General features: G+C 36.7%; 1 protein-coding gene across 7 annotated transcripts in view; it reads right to left on the minus strand.

Moving 5' to 3' along the window:
- Positions 1 to 18,129, minus strand: part of SPAG9 (sperm associated antigen 9) — a 135,114-nt gene that overhangs the window by 35,252 nt on the left and 81,733 nt on the right. For all 7 annotated transcript variants that reach the window (XM_064271236.1, XM_064271235.1, XM_064271237.1 and 4 more), the window contains 4 exons: positions 13,072 to 13,279; positions 12,383 to 12,482; positions 7,191 to 7,312; positions 680 to 737 (listed from right to left, as the gene is read on the minus strand). In XM_064271236.1, the coding sequence (XP_064127306.1) occupies positions 680 to 737; positions 7,191 to 7,312; positions 12,383 to 12,482; positions 13,072 to 13,279 (488 nt within the window). The remainder of the gene's footprint in view (positions 1 to 679; positions 738 to 7,190; positions 7,313 to 12,382; positions 12,483 to 13,071; positions 13,280 to 18,129) is intronic.

An 18,129-nucleotide genomic window follows, 5' to 3' on the forward strand; every position in this document is an offset into this window, starting at 1 on the left:
AGTTACCTTTAATAATTAATGAGAAAAAAATAAATAAACTGGAAAAAAGGTAAAAAAAAAAAAAAAAAATCTATTATCTAGCTCCTTTTGGGTATAGTCTGCATAGGACCTTGTTATAGCCGCATTCTGTCTTGAATATACACAGATGTTCCCAAGTTGCTCTGACACAGCAAATTGACAAAGGGACCCAGCCTGCTTTTCAATATGACTTAGAATCTGCCCCACTAAATGATATACCATAGACTATGTGCTTCAGAGTCTGAGACCCACAAATTGTGCCAGAGAACCTGAAGAGGTGGGCTGGGTATATATTAAAACATCTGTGCTGAAATAAAAGAACCCCAGGAGAAGAGGTAAGAAAACAGACAAATCCCAGGGGAGGCAGAAAGAAAGTATAGGACACACTGAGAACATTGAGAAAGGCATAAATATTTTTTGAGTGGAAAGGAGACGCAAATCTATATTTCTGCAAAAGACAGTCAAAGACTACAGTAAAACACAGGTCCCCTTACGTGTGTGTGTGTGTGTGTGTGCGCATGTGCACGCTGACAGAGAAGGAGAATGAAACAGGGATAAGGAGACTGCACAGGACTGTGCTAAAATGAGAAAGTGTCACTGACTTGGGTGAGAAGGACATCTGGTATTTTTTGTTCCTTATTATAATTCTGTATATACTTACTTGGTTTCCAACAATTGTGTATTTTCTAAAATAAGATTCTCAACTTCGCGACCCATTCCTGTCAAAAGAAAATGGATACTTTGAAAATGAATTTATAAAAAAATTATGTTTTTGATATAACAAGCTATAGTCACAAGTTTATTTTACAAGTTTTATCTGTCCTATGGTAATCTTATTTTGTCTATAATTTCACCTGACATATCTACGTATGTGGATTATAAAATTACAAATAATTATCTATTACAAAACAAAGCTAATTATTTTAATGGCCAATTCTGTTAGTCTATACTTTGTTTTTCATAGGTAATATTTCAAAAGAATCAGGACTTGTCTGCCAAATATTCTAACGAATAGTATTGTTTAGGGAAAAAATAGCATTAATGTGAGCCAGAAGTTGTTTTCAAATCACAGCTGCTATAATAGGCTTTTCCCTAAAAGTTAGGTGCTATTAATAGAAAACAGGCAGAAACAAGGGCAAAGAAAGCCAGGACCCCAAAGCAGATGAAACCTTACCAAAGAAATTATGGTCTTAAAGCCCATGCATTCCATGTAAAGCAAAAACAAAGAACAAGAAATGTTTTATGTAAGAAATAGCATGAAAACACATTATTAATCTATAAAGTTTACGCATGATATGGAAAACACCTGGAGTTACAATGTCACGATTTAATGCAGAATGATGTGCAAAAGACAGAAATAAAAGGAAGGTGAAGTACTACGATACGTTACAAAAACAAACTGCTTAACCAATTCTTTCTCCTAATAAACCTGAATATAATTAGACTGAGAATCCCAAATCAGTAAGACATCATTTCCTTCAAAGTGTTACCTATGAAACGATAATATTCAGCCATGGTTTTATAGAATTGTGTTTGAATATTTTAATGAGCACTGTAAAGGCAGGCAAGTGCAGTAGTCAATGCAATACAGGGATCTTCAGGGAGAAGAAAGCAATTTAATTTGCTGCTCATAAGATAACTGAAGAAATGAAATAATATACTGGGATATTTATCTCAAAAAGTTCAAAAACAAACAGACAAAACAAAAACAAAACATTACTACCTACTTATCCCAAGAAATTGAGAGCTAATGTCAGGAAATTACATATAATGGAATATATATGCAAAGTATTCATATTTCAAACAAATTTTTAAAGAAAACTACATAAGGAAAAGGAGTTAACATGTCCTTTAAAAAAAAAATCTAAATGACTTAAAGATAATTTAAAACAAACAAAATCACCCTAAGAATGCTAAAAATTCAATGCTCTCATATGAACTCCTATTTTGTCTGTATTATAATTGTTTTCCAAATATCTTCAAAGATCTGGATACTTCTACCATGAAGAATTTACATATCAGAAATAGTAGCTTATTTGATCATTTATGAAAAATAGAAAATAAAGACAAACTAAAAAAGTTTCCAAGTTCCAACTCCAAAATGAATTTTGGTAAGGTATGTCCAAATATTTGCTTTAAACACTAACATTAACTTTATAATAAAGTTATGGAGAAAGAAGAAATAGGGCTTAAAAAAGAAATAGGGCTTAGACTGGTCAAAAAAAGTATATTTAATAGCTGGTTTGCTAAAGATTCTCAAGTGCATAGGGAAATAAGCATAAAAGCTGTTTTTATATGCAGGGCAAAAAATATATATAGTTGAGCAAAAAAAAAAAGATGAGAAAGCATCAAATGAGAACAGCAGGCCAAGAACACCTAGCTTAAAGAGCAGTAATATTAAAGTATTTAAAAGCATACACACCAGAATATTCCCCTGGGTAAGCGGCCCAAGAGAAAAATGAATGAGATTCTTAATTAGATTGTTTTCAGAAAGCAAGGACTAAACTCATTTATTTAAAAATGAGAGAGGAGACAAAGAAATTGAAAAGATGTCGAGAAACCGTTGACTAAAAGCAATAAAGTATAAATATTGTAAATAGAAAAAAAAAGAAATATGCACTATATGGGAAACATATCCTTATAGTGTAGCTTCTAAAGTTTACATTACATTTACACGTTCCCTATGAAAAGTTCTCTTAAAATCTAGCACATAGATTTAATATATATATCAAAATGATTGCCAAAATATTTTCATTTTCAAAGGTATCAATAAAAACTAATTCATTATAAGAAAAACATAACTTGAAGTGCCCTCATTTCTATTCAAGACTTAAACCAATCATAAACTTTTTTTTTTTAAACTTAGGTCTAATATATTTGAAAACTTTTACCTATTAATAACAAAAAACTGCCTGACAGTTTTTAACATCATACAAGGGCCATTTGGATTTTTAGCAGTAATTCTCAACTGAGATCTACAGATGGACTTCAGAGTTGGATGGTAAACCCTTAAGATTGTGCGCATAATTTTACTTAGTTCTGCAAGTGCGTTTTTCCAACAGTACATCTCTCTCTTAAATACTCTCCTGTAAAGGACTTTTAACCCCTGAAAGGTGAAGAATCACAGATTTAGAAGTGAAACTAAACTGCTGGAACTATTTAACATCGATTCACTTAGCTATGTGTTCAAGATTCCACAGTGAGCAAGAAAAAACACAAGTCTGGTATCACAGAAACTCAGCGAAGATAGTTTGAAAGACAAAGTTGTCTTAGCCACACTGAGCTTACAGTCTATCCAGAGAGACAGGCACATAAACAATTAGAATAAAGTGTGAAAAGTGGCATAATAGATAAGTGCAGTCGCATAGGAATACAACTTCAGGGACAGTAAACTTTACTTACGGAATTCAAGGCAGAATTCTTGGGGGACATATCATTTAAGGGGAGGCAAGAAAAATAAATGTGTATTTAAGAGAAGGAGCAAACAAGCCTGAGTGATTGTTTATGGGGAAATAGGAGAGGTCTAAGATGGAGAAAGGAGTGGCTGGTGAGGCCATGTGTTCACTGAGATAGTGAACACTGGTATGTGAACATTGGCTCAAGAGCAGCCTTGGGGGACAGAACAATGATGAACAGAGCTTTAAGCATGTTAAGCATCCAGATTCTTTTTCAACTGCTGTCAAGTCAACTCTGACACATGGTGACCTCATGTGTTGCAGAGTAGAACTGCACTCCACAGAGTTTTCAAGACTGTGACCTTTCAGAAGCAAATGGCCAGGCCTTTCATCTGAGGTGCCTCTGGGTGGGTTCAAACTGCCAACCTTTTGGTTAGTAGTCAAGCACTTAAGTGTCTGTGCAACCCAGGGACTCCAAGTCAAGTGTAAAGTCCTACAAATCATCTTAGAATTATCTAGTGGACAATTTGGAAATAGTAGGCTGGGGCTCTAGAAAAAGATCTGGGATAGAGATAAAAAGCTGGGAGTAATCAGTCATGAAAGCCAAGAACCAGTGAGAGCAAATAAGATTTCTGAAACAAAGAAATGGGCTTAGGACAGGAGGCATGGAACGCAATTATATCTACAAGATAAGCAAAGGAAGAGGAGCCTGCAAAGAAGACTAAAAGGAAACAGTCAAAGAGGGAGGAAAGGATGTAGGCAAGTCTGGTATCACAGAAACTCAGCAAAGATAGTTTGAAAGACAAATGCTATTGAGATGACATGTGAAATAAAACTGAGAAGGAATCACTGGATATCACAAACTGAAGACAATGGCAAGAGCAGTTTCCAGCAGTAGTGAGTGTGGGGGAGTGTACTGGACTGCAGTGGGATGAGGAGCAAGCAGGACTGGGGAAATCCTGCCAATTAAAGTAGCCACACCTTCAAGAAGTCTGTTTTGGTCACCGATGTACTGCAAGCATCTCAAACAGTGCCTAGCACTTAACAGACACCTCATCAATCTTGTTACAGAGAAGGGTGACCAGAAATGGAAAGAGAGTGAGTGACAGGGTGGAAGGGAGCGAATGACAGGGTGGAAGGTAGAAGACAGAGGCTGAGAGGAAGGCAGCAGTTTTATCGTTAATGGAAAAGGCCTGAACATGTTTAAATGATAATGGGAAGAAGTTAGTAAACATATGGAAATTGAAAATGCAGAAGATAATCAAGAGAAATAAAAATTCAAAGAGTATGATGTATGAATGTGTGATTTCCAAGTTGTAGAATGCAGCCATGGGGAGTGACTGATGAAGGTGAATGGAGAAAAGAGTCACTGAAAATAAAGTCAAGGGATAGAGATTAGTCAAGAAAAAGGACAAACTGCTATGGTTGTCTCTTTCAAATTATTAAAATCAGAAAAAGTAATCTAAGTACTGAGTACATATATAATGGTTTAAAGAAATTTAAATCCTACAACAAGAGTTTGATAATGATATAGTAATAAGAAAAATGAATAATGAGTTATAGAAATGGGCTATGTACTTATTTATCAACCCCACATCAATTAAAGAACTTTGGGGAACAATTCTGTGAGTTTAACTAGATTCCATTTAGTGAATATCACCCTCATCTACTAACACTGGACTGTACGGAAGAGAAGCCAAGCAACAAATAAGTGCCTTGGAAACTTCCTTTACCATTATGACCATAAAGTATTCATGTAGGTCTAAGTCACTAAACTTAAGGTAGTATATAAAAACCTTCTAATACGAAACATTCTAGAGATAAATATAGCAACAGCTGCAAAATGGAAAGGTCAGTAGTTTATAGTCCATTTCTTATCTTCAAAATGGAAAGGAAACAGAATATCAGGATTCTTCTTTTAATCTATTATGTTTAATTTTTTTGACTTAAAGGATGACAACTTTCAGAAGATACTTGATTTAAAAGACCATAATTATTTCTAAATACTATGTGGCTTCTAAACTCTAAGAAAAGAAGGTTTGGGACCAACGATCTCAAAAATTGTATTATTCAATACCAGATTAGGAAGCAGTAGGGCATACGAACCACATGTTCAAAGTACTTCGTTCTGTTGATTACAAAAAGACAGCATGTGGGAATTTTGGGGGGGTAGTGAATATTGATTCTAGTGGTGGTTACTCTATTCATTTGTCAAAATTCACAAAACTGTACACCAAAAAAAGGGAATTTTACTGTATGTAAATTTAAAAATAATTTTTTTTTTTTAAATTCTTCTTTCTAACATCTGTCCCTCAGTTTTGCCATTCCTCACCAACTGGAAGTCTGGTTCTTAAACCAATCAAATCGGACAAGGAACTTTTCAAGTATAATTTGATGTTAACTAAAATTAAAAGTGTAAATTTAAATGTAAAAATGGAACATTCCTTAAGAATCGATCTTTTTTAGTCCCCATTGAGAAATGCAGCTCATTTCATTTCTTTGAATGTTTTACTTAGACTTTAATGGTGACAGTCTCTTTAGGTCTAACTCTGAATAGTTGTATTTACGTACTTTCAATCTTTCTTACTAGAGTCTGTGCTCTGTTTGGACAGGACTTACATTTCTTTCAAAAAATAGTTCTTAGTGTCAAGAACATAATTGGTTATCAATAAATTTAACATAAATTAATGCAAGAATGCCGCTCTGTAGTCATAAGAGTTGACAAACAACCACTTTTGAGAACAGTGTAGTCTATATTAAAATTACACTAATATATATAAAATTTTTTGGAGGCCAGTATATAAGTCTATTTCAAAGATACAGATTTTTACTTCTATAAGGTTTTTGATTTCTATGAAGTCTTAAAAGGAAACCAAAGAAAAGTGCACCAGAGCTAATTCACGAGAGTCAGAATCATGTAATTAAACTGAAAGGAACTTTAGAGATCACCTAGAGCTGGAGTTGGCAAACTTTTTCTATAAAGGGCCAGATGATAAATATTTTAGGCTTTGTAGGCTATTTGATGTATGTTGTAAACTATTCAACTATGCCAGACTTTGACAGTAAGTGTGAAAAAATGGGCATGACTGTGTCCCAATAAAACTTTATTTACACAAACAGGTGGTGAGTTGGATTTGGCCCATGGACTGCAGTTTGCTGACCCCTAAACTAGAGTCCAGCTTCTTCAAAGAAACTGAGACCCAGAGAGATTGAGCTATTTGGCAAAGGTCACCAGATAAATAACGGAAGAGCCAAATGCCGTTTTCAAATCACGTGTTCTTCAACAACACAAATTTTAAAACGATTACATTTCCCAAGAAGGCTAAAACATAATACTCTGTGAAATCTCTGAAAAATCAAGTGTTAAAATCTCTTTTCTTATTTAATTAAGGTCAATAGTATTTACTGAAATTTGTTTAAACCAGGAACTAATTATTTATCACTCCATACACCTATACACCTACACACACACTTCCATATACATATCCCTGTGTTCCTTGTGTATAACATTGTTCACGGAATATAGCAGGTTCAATAAATTGAGTTACATTAATTCAAAACACAAATTTAAGTGCAATTCAGTTTTAGGAGTACTGATATGTGGAGATGTTTTCACTTTTAGGGGCCTCAAAGAATACCTTTCCAGTAATTATCTAAAGTGCACTAACCCTGTGCCATTGAGCAGGTTAGGGACTTCTTAAATGGGTTTTCAATTAAATCATTTCTTAAAATCTATTTTTAAAACAGTTTGATAGTTCTTCAGATGAGCTGTCATACCTAGTAAATCTGCTCCTTCATCCACATCTCCAATTAGGCCTGAGCCAGCTGAAGACAGTTCTTCAAAGAGAGATTCTGTATTGCGATCAAATGCTTTGTTCTCTATGCCTTTGGTAGGAGTGCTATGTGACAAAAACAATAAAGCCAAATCAACAAATTACAAAGACTTTTTTGACGGTGAAAATGAATGCCTAGGCTGAGCTACCTAGGTCTTTTTAACTATAATTTGCATTTAATATAAAATATAATTAAATAAGATTTCTCAAAGGATTCCTAAGAAATTCCCACTAAACTCCACAGAGACAACAGTTGAAGAAAATACACAATGTTTTAGTTGTGACATCTCAGCGAACACAAATAAATGGCAGCTAGCAGAGAGCATTAGTCTGCTCTGTACTAGGCACGATCTAAGTGATTTCCATAGATTGCCTAATTCAGTCCTCACAACTACAGTACCTGTAAGGATTAAATAAAATAATTTATGTGAAGTAGATTAGTAGTGCTGTTATTATCCCAATTTTACAGATGAGGAAACTAAAAAGGTTAAGAATTTGCTGAGATCATATAGCAAATGAGTGGAAAGGGCAGGATTCAAACCCAGGAAGTTTGGATCCAGAATTCATGGTCTTAGCTTCCATGTTGTCTAGGGTACAAATTGGCACAGGCTTTTCTTTTCAGGGCAATATGACAGTATCAAAATTTTAAATGCAAATACCAATTGATCCAAGAATTTCGTATCAATAATATGTCCTAAAAAAAACCCAATCACACACAAAAAATTATGTCTGCAAAAGGATGGTCAGGGCAGCATTTTTATAGTAGCAAAGCTTAGTGGTTATTAACAACCTAAGCGGTTACTAATCCCCATAAACCAAACCCACTGCCATCAAGTAGGACAGAGCAGAACTGCCTCATAGGGCTTCCATGGCTGTAATCCTTAAGGAAGTAGACTGCCATATCTTTCTCCCACAGAGCAGCTGGTGGGTTCAAACTGCCAAGCGCTTAGCCACTGTGCCACCAGGGCTCTTTGAAGTGGTTATTAGTAGGGGACAAATTAAATAAGTTACAGATATATATATACAACTACAGTTTTTAACTTTATAGTTAAAAATAGGGTTTTATAAATGAAAGAAACCCATCACATAAAATTTTTTTTTTAAGCAAGTTGCAAAGCAGTGTATATAGTATGAGCCCTTTTTTGCAGGGGCAGGAAGGGGAACGGGGAAAGTGTGTATTTCTGTGCATTAACGTTATATGAATAGAGTCTGCAGAGGATTGCAGTTAAATATGGTAGACTGAACAGTCAATTACCACCCAGTAATTCAGAAACCCAGCTAAAATGATAGTAAAAGAACTAAAAAGGTATATGCCCACAAGATGTGAACAAAATTCTGAAAGATGGGCAAGCAGTAGAAACTGATTTAACAGATAAGAGACAGCTGAAATCCAAACCTCTGGGGCAGGGAAGAAGTAATTATGCTGCCAGAACCCCTGAAAGGCCGAAAACTCAAAGGTACCAGGAATCTGCAAAGATGAACATGCAGATGGGCACAAAATACAGAAGGAGGAGACAAAAAAAAAAAAAAAAAAAACTGCATAAGCAGCAGTACTAGAGTTTCTGTCTGGGACAATGAAAAAGTTTTGGAAATAGTGGTGATGGCTGTACAACATGGTGAATGTAATTAATGCCACTGAATTGTACACTTAAAAATGGTTAAAATGGCAAATTTTATGTTACGTATATTTTGCCACAATAAACTAGTTAAAAAAGGCAGTACAAGACCTAGAGTCAGACCTCTATTCTCCCATCGCAGCTCCGTGAACAATGGTAGCTAACTTAAATGTTATAGGCAAGAGTCTGCAGAATTGATGTTATTTACTTAAATCTGAACAAAACAGCCACAGAACACCAGCCATTTAAAGAAGGCCTCTATTATCACCAAACGAAAACAACGGAGTATAGAAGAGGCACTCAGAGCAAAAGGAGACAATGCTGGCAGCAAAAGAAAACTAGAAAAAAAAAAAAACCCAAACCTAATTTTCTCTGAATAAATGTTGCATCTATAAAAGAATAACAGGATGTTATAAAAAGTAACCATTCAAGAAAAAGAAGAAACTGTTATAAAAGCAAAACAAAACAATGAGGTTGAAAGATAAAGTTGAACAAATCAGCCAGAAAATAGAACAAAAATAGAAGAGACAGAAAACAGGGATGAAAAGAAAAAAATTGAGGATCAGACCAAAAGGTTCAATATCAACCTAAGAGGTGTTCCAGAAAGAGAGGAAGAAACAAAAATGAGAATACAGAGAAATTTTCTCCGAACTGGGAGGTATGAATTTCCAGTTGAAAGGATTTACTACATATAAGAAGATATAATGAATAAAAGACTTTTAAAACAAATATACTGTCATGAAATAAAAAGAAGAAAAGACAAAAACCAGGTATAAAGTGAAAGTCCTAAAAGCTTCCTGAGAGAAGAGACGAAGAGGCAAGAACCCAAATGGCACCATGCTGACTTCAACATGACAATGAAGCAAGGGCTTCAAAATTCTGAGGGAAAACATATTCTAACCTAGAATTCTGTATGTAGCCTATCAATCAATCATGTCTTCAAATGATATTTGTCACACTCGAGCTTTCAAAAAATTTACTTCCCAGATGCCCTTTGCCCAGAAAACTAGTAAAGATATGTTCTGTCAGAACAAAAGCATAAATCAAGAAATAGGATGAAGTGCCTGGCCACACCAATGACTGCCCTGACAGGGAACACAACAGAGAGTCCCTGACTGAGCAGGAGAAAAGCGTGGAGCAGAACTCAAATTCCTGTAAAAAGATGTCTGACTGAGACTAGAGGAACCCTCAAAGCCATGGCTTCTAGGTGCTCTGTTAACCCACAACTAAAGCCATTCCTGAGACCCACTGTTCAGACAAAGATTAGACTGGACTATGAAATATAAAGTAAAACTTGTGACGAGTGTTCAAACAGGTACATGAGACCAAATGGACAGCTCCTGTCTGCAGGCAGGATGAGAAGGCAGAAAGGGACAGGAGCTGGGTGGATGGACACGGGAAACCCAGGGTAGAAAGGGGGAGTGTGCTGTCACATTATAGTGATTGCAACCAGTATCACAAAACAATATGTGTATAAATATCTGTAATGAGAAATTAACTTGAACTGTAAACTTTCACCTAAAGCATGATAAAAAAAAAAAAAAGGATGACATGGCATCCAGGAAACAGGATCCAACAGAGGAGAGAGGTGAAGGGAATTCCCAAGATGATAAAAAAAAAAAAAAAAATACTGTGGGCAAATCCCAAGACCAAACATGACAACAGTCTAGGATGGAGCACGGGAATAGAAGGCCCAGGAGACAGAGCTCTAGAAAACAGACAGTTTCTGTATTTGGCCATACTTACTCAGAGTATCTATCAATGAATTACTAATAGGTACATTAGTGACAAACAGAAAGAGAAACAAGATAAAAACAAACAAACAAACAAAAAGCCCCAAGGCTTTATTAATTCTAGTAAAACAAAAACTTGTAAAAGAAAGGAAAAGTAATCACAGCACACTCTGCGGCAAAGCTGTGTTTAATATTTATATAGTCATAATGACACAGATGATGAATTCTAATACCATGTCAAGCCAAAACTGAGATATACTAGGAGGAAGAAAGGCAGGATGGTGATTTAAGGAGCTATATACTCATTGCCTTCCACTGTAGAAAGTTAACAACAGCTAATGTCGAAGGTCTTTCTCAACCACGGTTCCTCATCTCATCCAAAGGATATAACAAGTGAACTGAGTGATTATTTTTACAATTCTCCCAAGAAAGTAGATAGCCAGTACAATAGCACAGGAGGTCAGCTAATCATGACATACATGGGATGCCTTAGGGCATTAGGACTTAATTTTCTCCCAGAACTCCAGCTCAGAAAGACTGGGACAGTAATTATTTAGAAAGCTGATGACAAACAGCAGAAGAAAGGGAGCTACGAAGTGATAGAGGTTTCCTCTTGGGGGTGAGAATGAGCGCTGAACAGGAGCAAGGGGCTTGCTTTCCATACTTTCTGTATTACCATTTGATGTAAAAACCGTACATATGCATTACTCTGCTAAAAATAAGAGGTCTAAAATGACAAAAGTACACAAGCTGTTAATAACTACTGCATCTCCCAGAGGCTTTGGAGAGGGTGGATAAGAAGCAAATTTCAGTTTTAACACTCTGCATTATTTAAAACAAGAAAGGAAAAAAAATATTTTAGCAGGGCACAGCCTTTGAAATCAAACAGCCCTGAGTATGAATCCAGCTCCTCCTCTTGCTGGTTTAGTAATCTTTGGCAAGTTAAATTACATTCTGAGTTTCCTTAACTATAAAATGGGGATGAAGACATCTGTCTCATAAGGTTGTCATTAAGATTAAATTATATAAAATAATGATAATAATAACCAACATTTATTGAACTTTGCCAGTGATGTAACATTTAATCTTCATAACCACTCTGACATATTATCATCATGAGGAAACTTGCCTAAGATTCAAATCTGAGCCAGGTTTTGGACCCACACAGTACAACTCTAGAGCCCATGCTTCTAACACTATCACATAGTGAAAAATGTCTCGTAGCGATCAATAAATGGGACGTATTCTTAAGGTTACTACTAATTTAATGATAAAATTCATAGAAGAAAGGAAAAGAAAATTAGTAGTTTTGTTTGACATTCCTGAACATCAAAATATTTCCAATAACCTTGACTGAGATGAAAGATAACCATTTTCTTCCCACCATTAAACAAGTTTTCCATGGAATATGAGACTAATTTCTTCTAATACTGAGATCACTACAGTTCTAAAGGGAGAAGTACATTCTCTTCTTCCTGATGCAGGGGAGGAAAAAAGTTTGTTCAAATTGTTACTTCCCTCACCTCTGCTTCTTTAGTTTCTTCAAGTTACAGAAAGTATGGGACACCACTTGGCTGTCTATTTTTTTTTCCCCTGTCCTTCCATTTGGTCCTGATCCTTTATGCTGCAAATAGCTAACATTTCACAAAAAAGAATAGAAACTGGAATATATTAACAGCATTTCTTCAGCTGAGTCCATTTTGTCTGGTCAGAAACCAGAGAACAGGGTGCTTATGGGAGTAGGGGAAAGGAAAGATATGTCGTCTTAATTTGACATTTGTTGGTACCTTGAGCCTTTGTATCCACTGAGATCTTTGTCCATATCCAACTCAGGAGTGGACTCAATGATTGCTTGAACTTCCGACTTCTCTTCATTTTCAGCAGAGCCTTAAGATGACATAAACAATGCATGTAGCACACAGTAAGTGCCTCTAAAAAGAAAATCCCGTTGCTTTTATGGTTGCAAATACATCATTTGATCATAAAAAATTTTTAAAGAATAAATTCTAGGAAACACAGAGTTAGATAATATGTCCTATATTCACTTAATTTAAGAGTCAATATTAGAAACTAAGAAGCAACCAGAGAAAGTTTTCTTTCACTCTCCTTAGGATACATAGTGCAGTGTATCCTCGGCCAGAGCTTCCTGTTTTCATTCCTATTTAAGGGTGGAATATATGACAAAGACTAATGCCCTAAGGCAAGGGAGAGAAAGGGATTGTCTTCCTGCCTTTCAGGCTCTCCAACCTCCTCTGCTCAACACTTTTTTCCTCTGAAACTTCATTTAATCATCTTATTTTTTCTTTTAATGATTGTGTATTGAGAAAATTCTGTGAATTTTAAGCTTTTTTACAATTGAGTAGAATGAATTATCTACCCATTTTGTAAATCAGGCAAATATACTTCCTCATGCCTACATCATGTAGGTTAAGTAAACATTTACTTTGCTAGTAAATAAAGAACCAGGGTCACTTACCAGTTGATACATTTCTAGTTTCTTGGGCTACTTGTACTTCAATATGCTTGCTTATCTCAGGCTTATTTGGTATATCTGTAGCCTTCACAAACCCTTCATTATCCTCCTTTAAGGGAGTATCAGTAGGAATTGTTGCCACATCTGAAGCAGCTGTTGATGCTGGAGTGGTAGCTTTAGATCCTCCTTGGCTAACATCAGAAAGTTCATCCTACAAATAAAAATAATTAAGAAGAGATTTTTAAATGAGTAATTTATTCTAAACCTCTTTACAAATGGCTTAAGAAATAAACTTGCCTAAAGTTAGTTCTATTAATAAATAAATAACCAGGTAATAAAGAGCTACTAATTACCAAAGGAAACCAGTAAATAATCCCTGCAGACTATTTTCAAATAATTAGGAAGCCGGTATTTAAGTAAATCATATTTTTCCAGGCATACATGAGATTCTTCTAAACATAAAATATTGAAAAAGTAGAATGGAGGTATTAGCAATAAAATTACACATAAATGTCAACATCAGAGTTTTAATGGCAGTTATATTTTTATAATATTGTGCAATCATTTGATAACAAAGGCAGACTTAATCATGTGCTAAGAGCTGCTGTAAAACTGCACTGGACTAGTCCAGAGTATTAATCTCAGGATGAAATTTTGTCAAGTGTGATCCTAAAACATCCTGCATGCAATTCATCTGAGGTGCTTGTTGAAAAGGCAGGTTTTAAATTCGACCCCATACATAATGCACCAAACCTTGGGTAGTGGAATCAAGTAATCTGCATTGCAACAAATTCTTCAGGGAACTCATTAAAATCCGTAACTACTATTGCAGGGTCTACAGATAGGCAACGCTCTCTTTGTCTTTGTCTTGATACGTACTCTATTAAAAATTGAAAGTGGTACTATTTTGGTTAATTTATCAGCCTAGTTAACTCATAATTATATTATTATATACTTGAATTCCTACTCTTTACAGTTTTAGAATATAAAACACATCCGAAAGTTAATATGAAATAAATAGTCCAGGTTTTTGATGAACAGTATAAATGAACAGCACTTAAACCCATCAAGACTGTGGAAAGTCCCAGAGACCATCAAGCTCCTCCACACCTACTAAAAATACCTTGGAAGCTATTTGAAAAGTAATCTTGAGGTCCATCTTGTACTTGCCATTTACCTTTCAAATAAAAGTCAAGTAGAGAAAGCATTTCCTCTTTTTCTTTATCACAACAGCCCCCTCAAAAGTTATTTTCACTTTTGAAAAAAATTAATGAAGTATCCGTGACAAAAATTCACAATGTAACAGTTAGAAGCCTGCCTCCCCAAATTCATCTGTGAATTTGGGAGTATGAAATATAACCAGGAGAATGCTCAATCTAAAACAGGAAAAGGACTGTGACACGTCAGGGCTAGGTTCAGGGCTAAAAAGAAGTGGTAAATTAGGGTCTACGTAGAAGAAAATGATTAATGTCTTAAATTTGTCCTAGGCTATTTTAAAAATGGCACGGCAGCAGGGGCGTCTGACCTGTTGTCTAACTTCAGGAGGGGAACAGAGAATCGTTATCAACAGCCCAAGGCTGATTCCTGTGAGGTGAAGGTCAGACATGCCTCCTCCCTCTAACATTTTTATCAATTCTGATACCAACCGCCCCTCCCGCGGCACTCTCTACTTCTCTGCTGGGTTCGACAATTTGCTGCAATGGCCACACAGAACTCACAGACCATGCTCAGTTATGGGGTTTATTAGGGATGCAACAGGTTACAATTCAGGTTCAGGAACGCTCAGGATACAGTTCTTTGATCAGGACAGCCTCTTCTCAGCCGTGCCCATAGGCGGGCCTCTTTCTGACCCACAGATTCTCGGATTTTCAGCTCAGCCTCTGCCTTGCCTGGGCAAGTGTTACAAAGCTCTTTTAGCTCTGCCAATAAGTGCCTGGAGGCACCCCACTCCTGCCAGTAAGCCTTGGCCTGAAGGCGCTCTGTTCTAGCTCCAGGGGTCAGCAAACCAAGCTCCACCAAGTGCCCAGGGGCACTCTACTCCATCAGCAAACCTCCTGCCCAAAGGTGCTCGGCTTTTTTGCTCCGTGGGCTGGGAAGCTCATTGCACCGGCTCCTGCCAATCTCCCAGTTCTGCTGTCTCTGCTTCTGCAGTTTCTCTGTCTCTGCTTCTTGCCATCTCCAGTGTTACAGCTCTCTCTCTCTCGTCTCCTGGGTCTAGGAGGCTCTCAATGCAGGGATCATAGGTCCAAAGGATGTGCCGCATTGCCAGCTCTTCTTTCTTGATGATCAAGAGGTACCCTCTCTGCTCTGGAATTGGCTCTCTTTTAAGCCTAGCAGGATGGCAAAACTGACCAGTCCTGTTGCTAAGGTTCCATACATCTTATTTGCATGGTCCCACTGCCACAAGGGTGCCATGCACCTTATTTACATTATTAGCAAGCTAGCTATTCAATCCCCTTTGTGGACCACAGCACCTCGTTTGCATAGCCCTATCTAGTCATTTGGTGGGAGTTACAAAGTAATTTACTGCGCTGCAACTATCCAAATAACATGAGATTTACTTATCTGTAACTTATTTCCCTTTTATATTTTTACCACATAAAAATATATACTTTTTTAAATAGTTCACTGTGTGGGCTGTACTCCTGACAACTGGATCCCAAGGATGCAGCATGAGAGCTGAAGAGAGAAAAGTTCTGAATTTTAAAGGGGATGTTTCTCCTTAGTCTCCCAGGCAATAGTGACATAAAGCTCCTAAGATTAGCAGATAAGAAGTTCTTGCTACAGCATTTGAGCAGAGGCACAATATCCTTAGAAATGTACCTCCAACGGAGGAAATTATGAAATTCAGTCACTCACAACGCCTCCAACTGAAGATAAAATGAAGAAAGAGAAACCTGAATATCAACCTGTTAAAAGAGAAAATACTTTGGCCAATGATAATCTGATAACAGGTGCAAAACGAGGGACAATTCTTACTAGGATTTAAATTACAACTGGACACATTTATCTGAATTACCCAATTTAAAGTTTCAGGGGAGTTGTATGCCATTACTTCACACTCAATCTGCAGCTTCTTGAGACCTGCAATTCCTATTTTATATTATAGACTTTACATGTCACCTGCCAGGTTGTACTGTGTTGGCTAATAGACTTGATTGTAAATGCTGCTTTATTTCTCTGTAGGCCTGTTATTCCTACTGTCTAATATTATTAAGATACCGTCTTCAAAAACATGCACAGGTGTCAAACGTGGAGACTCACATGTTGCCAAGCCTCCTTTGCTGACAAATTTACTTATAATTCCCCTTAGAGTCTTTAAGGAACTACCACACTATAGGCTGTGCATGTCACTAGAGAATGTCCACAAAAAGCAGGGTTCTGATTTGGAAATGCAATGCTATCTATAATTATAAAGGAATGGCATTCCCATGCATGTGTTGAGCTGTGCATTGAGAAAATAGGTGCCTTACTTTTAGCTTCACCTGGGACATCATGAATGAAAACAATCTGCTCTTTGTGCCATTTTCCTACTGGCTTTAGATATCAGGTTTTAGATCTCTCTCCAGAGAGATTAAGTCTGGATGGTTAGTTCCAAATCTACAAGCCTTTCAAAACATTTTCAGTTGTTCCATCATCAAATGCATCATGTGCTCAGTGCTATACAGAATAAATATGCCATGTGTTATCTGCCACTGTCCCAGAGTTTATTTTTTAACAGACTATGAATTATGTTCACAACTATACAAAATAAATTACCTCATTCTCAGACAACTTAGAAATGTCCCAATATACTGTTTTCCTAAGTAGACTGATTTCATTTGTGTTATGGATTGGATTGTGTTCCCCCCCCCCAAAAAAAAAGATATGTTGAAGTCCTAATCCCTATGCCTATGAATGTGACCCTCTTTGGAAACAGGGTCTTTGAAGATGTTATCAGTTAGATTAACATGAGGTCATACTGGAGTAAAACCCACTGCTGTTTAGTCAATTCTGACTCATAGCGACCCTATAGGACAGAGTAGAACTGCCCCATAGAGTTTCCAAGGAGCACCTGGAAGATTTGAACTGCCGACCTCTTGGTTAGCAGCCATAGCACTTAACCACTACACCACCAGGGTTTCCCATACTGGAGTACATGAGTCCTAATCCTACATGACTTGTGTCCTTATAAAAGAGAAGATATACAGACCCAAGGTGAGAGTGGAAGGATGCCATGTGATGCTGTAGCTGCAACCCAAGGAACGCCTGATGCTAACAGAAGCTATTGAGAGAGGCATGGAACAGATTAGATTCTCCCTCAAAGCCTCAGAAGGAATCAACACAGCTGACACCCTGAGCTCAGACTCCTAGCCTCCAGAACAGACAGTAAGTTTTCTGTTCTTATAAGCCACCCAGTTGGTAGTATTTGCAGCCCTAGGAAACTAATACAATCTGAAACAAGCTAAATAAAGGGGTAAGCAACTCCAATACATGAATTTGTGTTTTACAGCCAAAGACTTGAAGCCTAATAATGAGAAGTACAATTACACACAGATAACTAGCCCAGTGGATCCACCATTACCATATATTGTGATTTTTTTGTTTACATTTCTTTGTCCCCAACTAAAAGTAAGTGCCTAAAACAAAGTACAGTTGTCCCTCAGAGGGTATCCACTGGGGACTGATTCCAGGACCGCCCCTACCCGCAGACACCAAAATTCACAGATGCTCGAGTCCCTTATATAAAATGGCACAGCATTTGCATATAACACAGGCATATCCTCTCATATACTTTTTAATACCTAATACAATGTAAATGCTATGTAAATAGTTATTATACAGTACCGTACTGTTTAGGGAATAATGATATGACAGGAGGCGAACAATGCTCAAACAACAAGTGTTAAGAGACACCGAGGATCCATGAAATGGTGGGAGGCTACAACGAGGTATGCCTATACACCATTTCATTTGCGTGGATTCAGCGTAGTGCTCGGTGAACAGCAAATTCAAGTTTTGCTTTTTGGAACTTTCTTTTTTACCCCCTGAATATTTTCGATCTGCGTTGGTTGAACCCGT

This window comes from Loxodonta africana, chromosome 18 (genome assembly GCF_030014295.1).
Source record: "Loxodonta africana isolate mLoxAfr1 chromosome 18, mLoxAfr1.hap2, whole genome shotgun sequence".
NCBI lineage: Eukaryota > Metazoa > Chordata > Mammalia > Proboscidea > Elephantidae > Loxodonta > Loxodonta africana.